General features: G+C 39.4%; 1 protein-coding gene across 1 annotated transcript in view; it reads left to right on the forward strand.

The window, feature by feature from the left end:
- Nucleotides 1-4837: 4837 nt before the first annotated feature.
- LOC123508015 (transmembrane protein 104-like) overlaps nt 4838-16627 on the forward strand; it is a 42105-nt gene continuing 30315 nt past the window's right edge. Inside the window, exons 1-2 of the mRNA XM_045261372.1 lie at nt 4838-5410; nt 13897-14018. Coding sequence (XP_045117307.1) covers nt 5363-5410; nt 13897-14018 — 170 coding nt within the window. The 5' untranslated portion in view covers nt 4838-5362. The remainder of the gene's footprint in view (nt 5411-13896; nt 14019-16627) is intronic.

Below are 16627 nucleotides of genomic sequence, written 5' to 3' on the forward strand. Positions count from 1 at the left end.
TCATATCTCTTTATGCTGCTTCCTTTTTTTTTTTTTTTTTTTTTTTTTTTTTCGTTGCTTCCTTGATTACTTCTAAGCTGCATCCTTACTCGTCATAGCTTTTGCACATATAGCTTTATACCACGTGTGTTTGGTCTCTTTTAATCTGTATACGGGAGCATATTTCTTTAACCACTAATTGCATTTGCCTATAGGAATATTTCGTACTTCTCTTGGTCTGTCTTGTCTTGCATGGTTTCTTTTCCAATTAATACTACCAAAGTAATTACTTATTCCTTCAAAATTTGTCTTGGCGTTATTTAATCTTTTTGTTTGTGTCCCTCATTACATTTTAAAATCTCCTGATCTTCTAATATGACCTCTAGAACCACATGATAACTTTTTTTTCCCTTTGGGCTCTGTTATCTGATGGTTGGACAAGTCTCTGTTTTTTTGTTTTGTTTTTTCCTTCGTGAATATCAGATCCAGCACAGATGGTTCTTCTTCCCCTCTTTACATTATACTCCTTCACCCATTGGTCCATTGTGTTTACCATTGCCAGTTGTAGCACTTCTGTCCTTCATCATCCAGCGTAACTGTGTACTTCCATTTCTTCCCAATTTGCATGTTTGCAGTTTAGATCCCGCACAAGTAACACTTTTCTGTCCTTTCTTAGCATATTGTCTAAGGCTAAGCACTTTAGCACTTCCTTTTGCATTTCCTTACGTACATCAAGCCTCCATGCATTCATCCTCGGTGGCACATTATGCTACTATGATTCTCCTCCTTTCCCTCCCACTGATCCTAATTGTTATACTTAAAACCTCTGCCAATCCCTCTCTATATTGTACTTCTTCCACGTATATGTCCTCTCGACCCATTTTCAATACTCCTCCTCCTCCTGCTTTACCCCTTCTGTCTCTCCTCCAAACATTATATCCCTGTGTCAAGGGGGGTGGTGGGGAGTGTTCCTTGACACCTGTGGGCTGTCACCGATCGCTTATTGAGTGGATATTAAACACATTAAAGGTATGGCGGTGATGAACCGGAAAACATTACTGGAGAAGGTCCACCGTCCACTGTGGCAATGGCTGTTGCTGAGGATAAACCTTTCCGTACATTCGCTTAAGGGAAATAAATTAAAACCAATTTCAAGATTTCTCTTTTCATTTACTTTTCAATTGTGGAGTTAAGGATTTGGCTATAACAGTGACTGGAGAGAGAGATAGAGAGAGAGAGAGAGAGAGAGAGAGAGAGAGAGAGAGAGAGAGAGAGAGAGAGAGAGAGAGAGCTCCTTTAGTTTTGTCGTCTTTCCATTTATCATGTTTTCGTTGCTTTCCCATATTTTCAATGGATTAATTCATGTCGCCTCTCTTTCTTTCATCTTTCCTTCCAATGCCTAACATTTTCCACTCATTGTTTTATTGTTATCATATTCGTTCTCTCTCTCTCTTTCTCTCTCTCTCTCTCTCTCTCTCTCTCTCTCTCTCTCTCTCTCTCTCTCTCTCTCTCTCTATATATATATATATATATATATATATATATATATATATATATATATATATATATATATATATATATATATATATATATATATAATGGAGAGAGGGCCAGCCAAGTGAAAAAAAATTAATAAAAAAAAAAATAATAATAATATATATATATATATATATATATATATATATATATATATATATATATATATATATATATATATATGTATATATGTATATATATGTATATATAAAAGGCCCACTTAGGTTCTGGTTCTCTAGAAGATAGGAAAGCGTTAGCTAAAATTTGGGAGCAAATGTCTTGATACTTCCCTCTTAAAAGAAGACAAGTCGTAAGAAGGCGGAAATACAGAAGCAGATAGGGAGTTCCAGAGTTTACCAATGAAAGGTATGAATGATTGAAAGTACTTGTAACTCTTGCATTAGAGAGTTGGACAGAATAGGGATGAGAGGAAGAAGGAAGCCTTTTGCAGCAAGGCCGCAAGAGGAGGGGAGGCATGCAGTTAGCAAGATCAGTAGAGCAGTTAGCATGAAAATAGCGATAAAAGATAGAAAAAGATGCAACATTTCGGCGATGAGAAAGAGGCTGAAGACAGTCAGTCAGAGGAGGGAGTTCATGAGACGAAAGCTTTTGATTCCACCCTATCTATATAATAAAACTGTGTGAGTGGAACCCTCTCAAACATGCGAAGAGTACTCCATACAGGGGCAGATAAGGCCCTTTTACAGAATAAGCAGTTGGAGGGCGAGATAAAACTGGCGGAGACGCCTCAGAACACCTAACTTCATAGAAGCTGTTTTAGCAAGAGATGAGATGTGAAGTTTCCAGTTAAGATTATGAGTAAAGGACAGACCGAGGATATTCATTGTGGAAGAGGGAGACAGTTGAGTGTCATTGAAGAAGAGGGATAGTTGTCTGGAAGGTTGTGTCGAGTTGATAGATGGAGGAATTGAGTTTTGAGGCATTGAAAACTACTAGATTTTCTCTGCCCCAATCGGAAATCTTAGAAAGATCGGAAGTCAGGCGTTCTGTGGCGTCCCTGCGTGATCTGTTGACTTCCTGAAGGGTTGGTCGTCTCTGAAAGGACGTGGAAAGATGTAGGGTGGTATCATCAGCGTAGGAGTGGATAGGGCAAGAAGTTTGGTTAAGAAGGTCATTAATGAATAATAGAAAGAGAGTGGGTGACAGGACAGAACCCTGAGGAACACCACTATTAATAGATTTAGGAGAAGAACAGTGGCCGTCTACCACAGCAGCAATAGAACGGTTTGAGATAAAGTTGCAGAGAGAAGGATAGAAGCCGTAGGAGGGCAGTTTGAAATCAAAGCTTTATGCCAGACTCTATCAAAAGCTTTTGATATCTAACGCTACAGCTAAAGTTTCACCGAGATCTCTAAAAGAGGATGACCAAGACTCATTAAAGAAAGCCAGAAGATCACCAGTAGAGCGACCTTGACGGAAGCCATACTGGCGATCAGATTGTGAAGTGACAGATGTTTGAGAATCTTCCTATTCAGGATAGATTCAAATACTTTAGACAAGCAAGAGATTAAAGCTATAGGACGGTAGTTTGAGGGATTAGAACGGTCACCCTTTTTAGGAACAGGCTGAATGTAGGCAAACTTCCAGCAGGAAGGAAAGGTAGAAGTCGATAGACAAAGTTGAAAGAGTTTGGCCAGGCAAGGTGCAAGCACGGAAGCACAGTTTTTGAGAACAATAGGAGGGACCCCATCAGGTCCATAAGCCTTCCGAGGGTTTAGGCCAGAGGGCATGGAAAACATCATTACGAAGAATTTTGATTGTAGACATGAAATAGTCAGAGGAGGAGAGAGAGGGACAAGCCCAGAATCATCCAAGGTGGAGTTGTGAGCAAAGGTTTGAGAGAAGAGTTCAGCTTTAGAGACAGAAGAGATGGCAGTGGTGCCATCAGGATGAAATAAAGGAGGAAAGATGAAGAAGTGAAGTTATTTGAGATGTTTTGGCTAGATGCCAGAAGTCACGAGGGAGTTGGAGTTTGAAAGATTTTGACATTTTCTATTTATGAAAGAGTGTTTGGCAAGGTGAAGAACAGAATTGGCATGATTCCGGGCAAAAATATAAAGTGCATGAGATTAAGGAGATAGAAAGCTCAAGTACCTTTTGTGGGTAACCTCTCTATCATATATAGTACGAGAACAGGCTGTATTCAACCAAGGTTTAGAAGGTTTAGGTTGAGAAAAAAAGAATGAGGAATGTACGCCTCCATGCCAGACACTATCACTTCTGTTATGCGTTCAGCACAAGGAGATGGGTCTCGGAAACAGTAATCATACCAAGGAAAATCAGCATAATACCTCCTCAGGTCCCCCCAACTGGCAGAGGCAAAGCGCCAGAGGCACCTCCGCTTTGGGGAACCTGAGAAAGGATTGCAGAAATAGGATAAGATACATATATGAGATCGTGATCGGAGGAGCCCAACGGAGATGAAAAGGTTACAACATAAGCAGAAGGATTAGAGGTGAGGAAGAGATAAAGGATATATATATATATATATATATATGTGTGTGTGTGTGTGTGTGTGTAATTCACCTCGATCGTCTGCTGGTCACCCAGCCAGTCTTCCCCATTACGGAGCGAGCTCAGAGCTCATAGACCGATCTTCGGGTAGGACTGAGACCACACCAACACACAACACACACCGGGAAAGCGAGGCCACAACCCCTCGAATTACATCCCGTACCTATTTACTGCTAGGTGAACAGGGGCCACACATTAAGAGGCTTGCCCATTTGCCTCGCCACTTACCGGGACTCGAACCCGGGCCTCTCGATTGTGAGTCGAACGTGCTAACCACTACACTACGCGATGTGTGTGTGTGTGTGTGTGTGTGTGTGTGTTTCACTGTTTGATCTGCTGCAGTCTCTGACGAGACAGCCAGACGTTACCCTACGGAACGAGCTCAGAGCTCATTATTTCCGATCTTCGGATAGGCCTGAGACCAGGCACATACCACACACCGGGACAACAAGGTCACAACTCCTCGATTTACATCCCGTGCCTACTCACTGCTAGGTGAACAGGGGCTACACGTGAAAGGAGACACACCCAAATATCTCCACCCGGCCGGGGAATCGAACCCCGGTCCTCTGGCTTGTGAAGCCAGCGCTCTAACCACTGAGCTACCTCTGGCGTGTGTGTGTCTGTGTGTGTGTGTGTGTGTGCGTGCGATTTATTTAACTTTTAAATGTTTTTGAGGTTGTCCAGTTCTTCTCTCTGTTGCTACTTACATTTCTTTTTATCATTTCTTGTTTCCTCAGATCTTTTTTCCCCAGCATTATGTGTCTGCCAGTGCGCAAGACGATGTTCGCCGCCTTGTTTACGCCTCTCCATCAGCTGATCGGGGCTGCCTTGGTGTTCCTGCAGACGTGGATTGCGATGAGTGTTCATCATTTACTCTCATTAGCAAACAGCGCCATATCTTAGCTGGTAAATTAGTGCATATAAACTAATGCCCTGAGTTCATTCAGTATAGTGTAAAATGTGTATTGTTTGTGTTCATAAGTGAATTTATATTTGTTGTCAGTGTTTTCGTAGTAACAGCTGAGCGTGACTGCTTGATGACACTTGGGCCATGACGCTCGCTCAGCAAGTCACCGTCCGCCCTGTACCTCGTAGGGCTCAAGAGTGACCGACAGATCCCCACACATGATACACACGATGAGATAAGAAAGATAACATTACAGTCTTATCATTGGCATTGATGTGGAACGATTCGATTGTGGAAATATACGAAGGTCATCTATTGTGTGCTGCCTTCTCCAGCTGGCATACCTTCAACTCGTCCTGATGTTTGGTGTCTGACCTCCACACGCCTTACCCCTCCAGCGAGATGCCTGCCCCAGTGGGACTACACCCTGGGGAGCAATATTCCCGTGCGGTAAGATGTGTTTTACGTATGCATAGTACACTTCTTACGATGTTGTCAGTTTCCTGGTCTGTCTGTTTGCATGTCTGTCATCTCTCCAACATACAGCAGACTACTCCTTATTTCTGTTATTGATTATGATTTCTTTCGAATATCTTGTAATGTTAACATGTGCAATTCCAGTATGGTTTTACTTGTTTGACATTCTTTAACTCAACATCCTTCCCCCACTCACAATAGTACCCCTTGGTTAGGTTTTCTTTGTTTCTCTAAGTGATAAGTACCTGCATGGTGAAATCAACTAGTTTATTATGAATATAAAGGTGTGTCATTACCTGGAATAACTTGGAATCCATTGTAATCTGATAAAGTGAATAGTGTGTCTAGTACTTTGCATGCTGTACTGATTTACTTTAAAATGTCATAGTTTTTTTTTTTTTTTCAGTTGGATTAGTTTTACTTAAGACTTATGACATTGCTTAATTAGTAATAATACAAGTAACACAGGCCCATTAATTTCACTCATGTGCTATAACATAATGTACATGCCTGATGATGGTTTGTAGGATCAGATTTATGAGATTTGATAAAGATTTAAGAGTACTGATGTGTTCTTAAAATTTTAGTATCTGTCTTCACATCTCACTGACCTTTCTTAAAGTAAGGTAATTGAAACAAGGCAGTACTTAGTTAGATTTATGATTATATCCTCACATAAAATATAAGGTATAAAACATTGAATACATGACATAACAACATTAAAGAAACAAGTCATCTTTTAAATCTTACAAATCTCTTGGGATGAAGGAAATTCTTCCTCACCAGCACATTAGCGCACACTATGCTTGGTTTAGTTGCATGTTATCCCTGACAGTTTCTGTGAAAAGATCTTAGAGCAGAGATGGTGTACCTTTCTTCTCAGTAATATCCACTGTTCATGGTGGTTGAGGTGCAATTCATGTGTTTTGCACCACATCTGTTCATCAAGAAATCAGTGACATTCTTTATCTGAATGTGACTTGCTAGGACTTTAAGATGATTTATGACATGTAGAATTAGCCTTTTGCTTTTGCGTGAAGATTTATAGTAAAGAAATTGATACTTCTGTAAACTGTTTTCAAAGCCAAGGTTGTTGTATTCAAATGTAAAAGCCCCATCAGTTTCTTGATAACTTTTCAATGCATAACTTTCTGTCTGTGGTGTTGTGTCTTTCATGTACTTGTATTAGAACAATGACTAATTTAGCATGTGTACGTATGGGTGCAATATTATGATTTTACTACATGCTTACCGTGTTCTGTATGTTGTCATGAAAGGAAAAAATTCTGATAATGATGTATTTTAGGAATGAGAGATGGATAGATTTTTATTCAACATGACTGATTGAATATAAATCTGTATTGGGGAGGGAAGGAAATGATCCCTTTAGTATCTGGAGCAGTCAGGATAACCTTTATATATGTAACTAACTCCTGACTCATCTCACACAATAGGGAGATTACAGTGCTAAGTTTCATCCTAGATATTTGTCAGTATTTCTTAGTGATGGCAGTGTGCAGCAGTTTTTGCCAGTCCTTGGTGAGTGAGTTGATGTGAAGGTGATATCAGTTCCATCTCAAGTTGTCTTTCTTTAGAACACAGCATAATGGATTCAAGTTTCTTTAAACTAATAAAAAAATGTACACATTCTCTCTCTCTCTCTCTCTCTCTCTCTCTCTCTCTCTCTCTCTCTCTCTCTCTCTCTCTCTCTCTCTCTCTCTCTCTCTCTCTCTCTCTCTCTCTGAAACTGACTTTCCATGAAGTGTATGGATGTGTGCATGTGTGTACATACATGTGTGTGCATATGCCTGAGCTTTCCTACATGAATATTTGTCTTGTCTTAGCCCTCCCCCACACACACAGTGATGGAAATGGGTAAAAAGCAGTAGAAGGTCTATGTGGGAGTACAAAATGAGAGTAGTGGTTATGATAAAAAGGAAGGAAGAGAAAGACCTGGGAGTGATTATTCAAGACACCCTGACCCCAGAAAGGCATGTAGATGGGTTATTTGCTTCAGTATGTAAGACACTAACAACATTCAACTACATGAACAAGAGTATGATGAAAAAGATCATAACCATTATGATAAGACCTAGACTTGAATATGCAGCAGTGGTGTGGTCACCACACCTGCAAAAAGACATCAAGAAATTAGAAAGAATCCAAAGGATAGGCTAGGCTCAAAGAGGGTACGAGAAATAAAGGACCTTCCCTAAGAAGATAAACTAAAGGAAATGGAGCTATCAACTTTGAAGGATAGATGGGAGACAGGAGATCTAATAATGATATACAAGATAATGAATGAATGGTATGGAAAAGATTGATAGACAAGACCTGGTATCACTGATTGAAGATGGAAATAGACAGACAAAAGGGCATTCTAAGAAGATCAGGAAAAGTCAGTGTTTGAGAAATATTGAAGAGTTTAGTTTTCCACATTGGAAGATGGGCATCTGGAACAATTTGAATGATGAGGTTGTAAGAGTAGAAAGTTTACATAAGTTTAAGGAAAATTTGGATAAAATTAGATATGTAGACAGGTCATTATGAGCCCTGCTCAAAGTCTGTAATATACAACTAAGTAAATACACACACAAGATATTTGGATTATCATATAAAATGTTGACTAATATAAGAGTGGCATTGCAATTCATGGACAAAGATATGATGAAAAAAGTCATCATAAGCATGATACATCCAATGATGGAATAGGCAGCTGTGGTATGGTCTCTGATCTCTAAAAAAGATATAAGAATATTAGAAGGGATACAGAAGATTGCTACAAAGATGGTGCTGGAACTAAACGACCTAACATATGAAGAACAGCTGATGGAAATGGGACTACCAGCCTTACAAGATAGAAGAGAACAAGGAGACCTAATAACAGTGTACAAGATAGTCAATGGCATTAAAATGATAGACAAGGAAGACCTGGTGCTGGTGACAGAAGAAGATAGAAGGACAAGAGATCATGTAAAGAAGATCAGGATGAGGCAGTGTGTGAAGAATATTGGGAAATGCAGTTTTTCACACAGAACGGTGCAGAAGTGGAATGCATTGAATAATGTTGTTACAGCACATAATGTGTATAACTTTAAGGAAAAATTGGATAAATGGAGATATGGAGAAAGGGCACTATGAGCCCTGCTCGAACCCTGTACAATACAACCAGGTAAATGCACACACACACACACACACACACACACACACACACACACACACACACACACACACACACACACACAGAGGAAAGGCAACCGAACCACTAAACTACAGACCTTACAAGTGTCGTAGGAAAGTTATGTGAAATAATTATCTAAGAAAAATGGGTTAAATTTCTAAAAGAGGAGAAAGTCATATCGAACAGACAATTTGGGTTTAGGACAGGGCGGTCATGTGTATCAAACTTACTAAGTTTCTACTCGAGAGTTATTGCAGGAATTGAAAACAAAGATAGATGGGTAGACACAGTATTCTGGATATTAAAAAGGCTTTTGATAAAGTCCCGCACAGAAGACTTCTTTGGAAACTGGAGAACATAGGAGGACTGCGTGGAACCTTGCTTGAATGGACCAGAGATTATTTGAAGGATAGGGAAATGAGAACTGTGATCAGAGATACATACTCATCTTGGGGTAAAGTAACTAGTGGAGTGCCAGTGTTAGCCCCCATTATGTTTCAAGTTTATGTAAACGACATTCACATTGGGATGAACAGTTATATAAATTTATTCGCTGATGATGCAAAGTTGCTAAGAGTTATCAAAACCAGAGAGGACTGTTTGCTGTTGCAGGCAGATTTAAACAAGATCTATGAATGGAGCAAGAAGTGGAAATTGGAGTTTAATGCCAAGAAATGCCACATGATGGAACTAGGAAAGAGTAAGAGAAGACCAGTATGGAACTATTTGATGGAAGAGGAGCAAATAATGGAGGGAAAGAGAGAAAAGAAAAAGATCTTGGAGTGAACATACAGGAAAATCTGAGCCCTGATAAACACATAAACAAGATATTTGGACTATCATATGAGATGATGACTAATATAAGAGTGGCATTTCATTGCATGGATAAAGATATGATGAAAAAATCATCACAAGCATGATACGCCCAAGGCTGGAATATGCAGTAGTGGTATGGTCTGCAAGCTTGAAAAAGGATATAAGAAAATTGGAAAGGATACAGAAGATGGTGCTGGAATTAAGGGACCTCGCATATGAAGTACAACTGAAGGAAATGGGACTGCCAACCTTACAAGATAGAAGAGAACGCGGGGACCGAATAACAATGTATAAGATAGTAAAGAATATTGAAAAGATAGACAAGAAAGACCTGGTGCTGTTGACGGAAGAAGATGGAAGGACAAGAGGACATGAAAAGAAGATCAGAATGAGGCAGTGTGTGAAGGATATTGGAAAATACAGTTTTCCACACAGAATGGTGGAAAAATGGAATGTATTGGATAATGGAATTGTCACAGCACATAGTGTGCATAACTTTAAAGAAGAACTAGATAAATGGATATATGGAGACAGGACACTATGAGCCCCGCTTGAACCCTGTACAATACAACTACTACGCATTTCACGGAGAGTGAGTCATTGTTTTTCGCGAATATCTTTCAGACTAATGAATTGATCAGAATGGTACCTTGACACTGTGTACAAGACACCTTCTGCTAATTTTTGGTCATACTAAGCATTGCCAAATGGTGTTAGTAAAAGCGTTTACACTCGACGTTTAAAGCCAAAGTCACATGAGTCGCCAGAACTAACGTACACAATCGAACGTGGAGGGGGGAAGATATAGCGGGAGAGTGGGAGGAGGAGGGGGGAAGCGAGCGGGAGAGAGGAATGTAGGGAGGAATGGGATGGGGGATTATAGACGTTCGTATGGATAGGTTGGCGAGGCTCGGCAACACCATATATCTCAAGACTAAATGCTTTTTACTATCATCATTTGGCATTGCTTAGTATGACCAAAAATTAGCGGAAGGTGTCTACTACACAGTGTCAAAGTACCATTCCGATCAATTCATTAGTTTGAAAGATATTTGCGAAAAACAATGACTCACTCTCCGTGAAATGCATAGTAGGTAAATACAACTTGGTAAATACATACACACACACTTACAGGCAACCCCGCTTAACGAAGGGGTTACGTTCCTAAAAACACCTTCGTTAACGAACTGATTATAACAAGTTTAACCCCTGACTTGAACTTCCATTGAGAGTAAGCAAAGCGAGAGTGCATCATAGTACAGTGAAAGGTTTAATGAAAGTAAAAAATATGAAGTTAAACATTTAGGCAGTTAAATTTAATTTAAGTCATTATAATGTACACTAATGTATGTATGTATGTAACTTTATAATGTTGATGATCTTGAATTTATGAAGGGAGGTAGAGTGAAACGGGAAAGACACTAACCGGCAAGCTGTAGAATGTAAACAAAGGGCGCATCATTGTATCACATACAAAACTTATGAACCACATTTCCACAAGGCTTTCCATTTTATCCATTGTAGAGTCACGAGTTCAGGTGGTTTTTTTAGCTTGCAAGGAAGATACGGTCTCACCAGCCTTCTTAATAGAGTCTGCTGACTTGTAAATAGTAGAGACAGTAGATGGAGTCAAGATGGTGGCGCGCAATGCTATTAGTTTTCTCGCCTCTCGTGTCTGTGAATAATATCCAGCTTCACTTTGAGAGTAGGAGACTTCCTGGTCTTTTTAGGAATGCTAGGTGACATTGCAGGGTGTTTTGGTGGTAAGTTGAGCGAGGGAAGACGAGCTGCTGCTGACGCTGTTATTGTTTTGAACAGGGGGAGTGAGTGGTGCGTGTGTTGTCCACGAGAGCTGCTGGTGTATTCAAAAAGCATGATACGGCAGGACTTTCAAACTTGGAAAAAATTACCTGGATGAAACTTTCTTAAAGGGAGTTTAGTGTGCGTTAAACGAGCAGATGGTAGTAAAATGAAGCGTTCATTGTAGCGAAATTTCGTTGTGTGAACCTTCGTTAAGCGGGAAATGCCTGTATTAAGCTTCTACTTGAGAGTTATTGCAGGACTGGAAAACAGAGATGGATGGATGGACACAGTATACCTGGATGTTAAAAAGGCATTTAATAAAGTCCCTTATGGAAGACTACTTTGGAAACTAGAGAACATAGGAAGACAGCTAGGAACTTTGCTAGAATGGACAAGAGATTATTTGAAGGATAGGGAAATGAGAACTGTGATCTGTGTTAGCCCGCATTATGTTTCAAATTTATATATTTAACATTCACATTAGGGTAAACAGTTATATGAATTTGTTTGCTGATGATGCAAAGCTGCTAAGAGTTATCAAAACCAGAGAGGACTGTCTGCTGTTGCAAGAAGATATAAACAAGAACTGTGAATGGAGCAGGAAGTGGAAATTGGAGTTTAATGCCAAGAAAGGTCACATAAATGAACTAGGAAAGAGTAAAAGAAGACTGGTATGGAACTATTTGATGGGAGAGGAACAAATAATGAAGACTAAAGAGGAAAAAGATCTGAGTGATCACACAGGAAAATCTGAGCCCTGAAAAACACATAATGAAGGAATTTGGATTATCATATAAAATGCTGACTAATATGTATAAGAGTGGCAGTTCATTATATGGACAAAGTTATGATGAAAAAAATCATCACAAGCCTGATATGTCCAAGGCAGCAGTGGTATGGTCTCCGACCTCTAAAAAGGATATAAGAAAATTGGAAAAGATACAGAACATTGCTACAAAGATGGTGCTGGAATTAAAGGAACTAACATGTGAAGAACGACTGAAGAAAATGGGACTGCCAACCTTACAAGATAGAAGAGAACGTGGGGACCTAATAACATTGTACAAGATAGTCAAGGGCATTGAAAAGATAGACAAAGAAGACCTGGTGCTGTTGATAGAAGAAGATAGGACAAGAGGACATGAAAAGAAAATTAGGATGAGGTAGTGTGTGAAGGATATTTGAAAACACACTTTTCCACATAGAACAGTGGAAAAGTGGAATGCATTGGATAATGAAGTTGTTACAGCACATAATGTGTATAGCTTTAAGGAAATATTAGATAAATGGAGACATGGAGACAGGACACTTGGAGCACCGCTTGAACCCTGTACAATACAACTAGGTAAATGCACACACACACACACACACACACACACACACAGTAAAGTATGTTTATTTATAAATACAGTGCCAGCAATCCTGCTGGGGTTAACCTAGACAAATCACCAATCACACATACACACACTATTCACACTCATTGCTGCATCAGCCTCCAATGTTTGTGGACCATTCCACTATGTCTAAGGAGTTTGAACTATGAACATTACTAATACGTACTGTATATATATATATGTAGATATGGCACCTGTGGCACATGAAAGTGGTTATATATACTTACATATGTCTCTCTTTATCTGATAACAACTTACTAGGTAACAGTGTTCTGTTGTCTGTGTGCAGGCCCACATCTTTTTTTGACCTCTCAGTTCAGTTATAATTAATAGAATTCTAAAATCATCAGCAAATGTGTTTAAATCTCTAATCTCTCTGCCCCATCACACTGTGCCATTGTCTCAAATCACATTCAACCTGTTCCTAAAATGGATGACCATTCTAATCTATCAGATTATCATCCTATTGCTTTAATTTCTGGTCTATTTAAAGTTTTGGAATCTATCGTCAATAGGAAGATCTACTGTAACATTTACCACTTCACAATCTTTCTGATCACTAGTACAGTTTCTTAAAGGCTGCTATACTGGTTTTCTTCTAGTTTTCCTTAGTCTTTGTCATGTTTTAGAGATTTTGGTAAAACTTTTGCTGTTGCCTTAGAATTCAGGGGTTTTCAACCTTTTTCTTGTCAAGAAGTTATAAGACTATCTACCTAAATCCTCAGTAATCTGACATCAAACAATGTTGATTTATTGACTGACACTTACTCAATATACAATGGTATACTGCAAAAGATTTTATTAGATCAGCCATCTAAGTATCCCTGGAAATCTTGTGAACATCTATGGAGTTTGCATATCCCAGGTTGAGAGCCCCTGCCTTAGACATATCAAAAGCTTTTGATAGAGTCTAGCACAATGCTTTGATCTCAAAATTACCCTCCCATAGCTTCTATCCTTCTCTTTGCAACGTCATCCCAAGTTTATTTTCTGACTGTTCTATTGGTGCTGTGGTCATTGGTCACTGCTCTTCTCTTAAATCCATTAAGATTGCTGTTCATTAGGGTTCTGTCCTGTTTCTCATTATCTTCCTATTATTCAGTCTATTCCCCATGTGGATTACAAATTGATCTCCACTCTTGGATTTTATGCAACTGAAACAACAAAAGTGTTTGAAGTCCAAAGCTTACACTGGATATTTGTATGTTTTAATCTGTCATAGAAAAGCTTACATAATCACATTATTACTTTGATCTTTTCCTCAGACGGGACTCATCTATGTATTCAACCTCATTGTGGGGACAGGATGCCTCACCCTGCCTGCTGCTTTTGCTGCTGCTGGCTGGTCCCTCTCAGCAGCTGGTATCCTCCTCCTTGCTCTAGTCAGGTGAGTTCACTCAGACTCAAAGCAAACTCAGGAAGCCCCTACCTGCTTCTATCATATATTTCCTTCTTATGATGAACTCTGAAGATGGAGGTTTTCAGGCACTTCAATCCTTTTGACCTCTATGTAATGACTGGCACTCTCTGGGGCTTTTTTTTTTCTTTTTTTATATAATTTCTGCTGCCCTTGGCCAATGCCCCTCATTTAGTACAATAAAGCACTATAAATTCCCAATGTCACACACACACACACTCTCAGAGTCAAAATAACCAATATATCTAAGGGTTTTCCTTATTTCTTTGTAGGCCTGATATACTCTTATTTTTTCTCATCAAGAGTCCTATACCAATGCATGATACAAGATCATTTTTGTGATATCACTTCTGCATAACAAAGGTTTTATATATATATATATATATATATATATATATATATATATATATATATATATATATATATATATATATATATATATATATATATATATATATATATATATATAAGTGATATCACAAAACTGTGCTTGTATCATGCATTGGTATAGGACTCTTGATGAGAAAAAATAAGAGTATATCAGGCCTACAAAGAAATAGGAAAACAGTTAGATATATTGATTATTTTGACTGAGAGGAGTGTGTGTGTGACATTGGGAATTTATAGTGCTTTTCTATATCCTATATTTGAAAAACAGAGAACAGAGGCATCATGTGAATTGTATTTGGGAGTGGTGGCGTAGTGGATAAGGTGGTGAGCGTGGGATCGGGCAGACGTCCACGCGTAGGTTCGAATCCCACCAAATACCACTTTGAAGCGGTGTCATTTGTCGAGTGGTTTAAAGTTACCTACATGTCACCATGATACCCGGGTAGGTTCTAGGGGGAGGTGTAATTGCTGTGCATTCAAGATGAGGTTGGGTGGTGATAGGGGCTCTAATATGGGTACCACTATAAATAAAATTACCTGCGCCACTAATGGGCGCTGAACAGCGCTTCCGACATACTCTTCAAGTGTGCCCACAGGCGCTATAGGCCTTAACGTAAAAAAAAAAAAAAAAAAAAAAAAAAAAAAAGCTAGCCTTAGGGTCATTGAAAGTAGAACACTACTCGTCATTATATTATGATAAATGTGTGGCAGTGACGAAAGTAATATTTGTTTTGGCTAGGGACAACAAAACTAGAGAAACAAAAACAAAGGTGTCTTCTGAAGATGTCATTCCTTTTGAAAAAAAACACACTGAAAGAATACCAAAAATTAAGCTGTGTTAACACTTCAATTTGCGACTGGAATTGCAAGTTGGTAGGGTTTCCGACCGGATATCGGTGCCTAGCGATTGGAAAAATCAGTCGCAAAACAGTCGATTTGCGACTTTGTTTGCGTTGAGACGTCAAGGAGAGATTTGAAAATGTGGTGTCGATGTAGAGAAGATTTTGGAGTTGGTGAGAGAAAAAGAGCACATCTGGGACGCTAAAAGTTTATCTACAGCAAATAAAGCTTACACAAATCCGGGTTCAATGAGATACCTGCCACTCTCCGATGACTGTTTCCCTCTATGCAGGGTGTTGTTGGAGGGGAGGACTGAATACTTGTGATGATTTAATTAGATCGCAATTGTCATCGTCACCGGAGGAAGGGTAGCTGTTTATTTACATTCACTTCCCACCAACTCCAGTCGCTGTGTGAACGTTTTCCGACTAGAAGGGCTCAGTCGATACTTCTAGCGACTTGCAATTCCAGTCACATATTGATACGTGTGAACCCGCCTTTATATTGTGAATTGTTATGCGCTCCTGTGTGTGTGTGTTTTTCGAAAGTTGCAATTTTTTAAATTTTTTTATACCGTGTGGGTTTTTCACGGGAACTTATGGGCTAAAGGGGATACTTTTTCTTTAGGGTACCTCCTATCTCAAAGCCCACCCGCCAGGAAACCATTGCCCTGAGTGAGGAAGCCCAACCTACACTCAGACCGTTGACAGGATTCGAACCCGTGCTCTTGGAGACCCCTCGGACCCCAAAGCACCCATTATTCCACTGTACCACGGCGGCCCCAAACTTCAGCTGTAGATCACATAATTATTGGAAAACTTTAGAAATGTGTTAATCTAAAGATGAAACAAAACTAATAGGTTTATTAATATTAAAGGGATCTAAAGAGATCCAACGCCACATTTGGTCGTAGAAACTTTGTATGGTTATATTGTAATACTATGGCAGTAATAATAATAATATAGGAAGAATTTGAAGTCATATATTTAGCTTCAATTACGACCATTACCTTGCACCAGACATTGTTTTGCATGTAGGATTGGAAGGTGGTGGTGGTGGTGGAAGTTATAGTGATAAGTGTGACGTCATTAACAGGAAGTGAAGTGCGAGGCCGTGTGTATGTAAGGTACTTCTGAGGTCTCTCTCTCTCTCTCTCTCTCTCTCTCTCTCTCTCTCTCTCTCTCTCTCTCTCTCTCTCTCTCTCTCTACACACACACACACACACACACGGAAGAATGCCCGTCGCCAACCGAGACAAGAAACCTGTCTAGCTGTACTGGCGACGGTGACAGATACTTTTAGTCAGTTTTTCCTACAAATGCTAAGTAGAGTAAGTTACGCCAGGAGTG

Source organism: Portunus trituberculatus, chromosome 24, assembly GCF_017591435.1.
Source record: "Portunus trituberculatus isolate SZX2019 chromosome 24, ASM1759143v1, whole genome shotgun sequence".
NCBI classification, from domain to species: Eukaryota; Metazoa; Arthropoda; class Malacostraca; order Decapoda; family Portunidae; genus Portunus; species Portunus trituberculatus.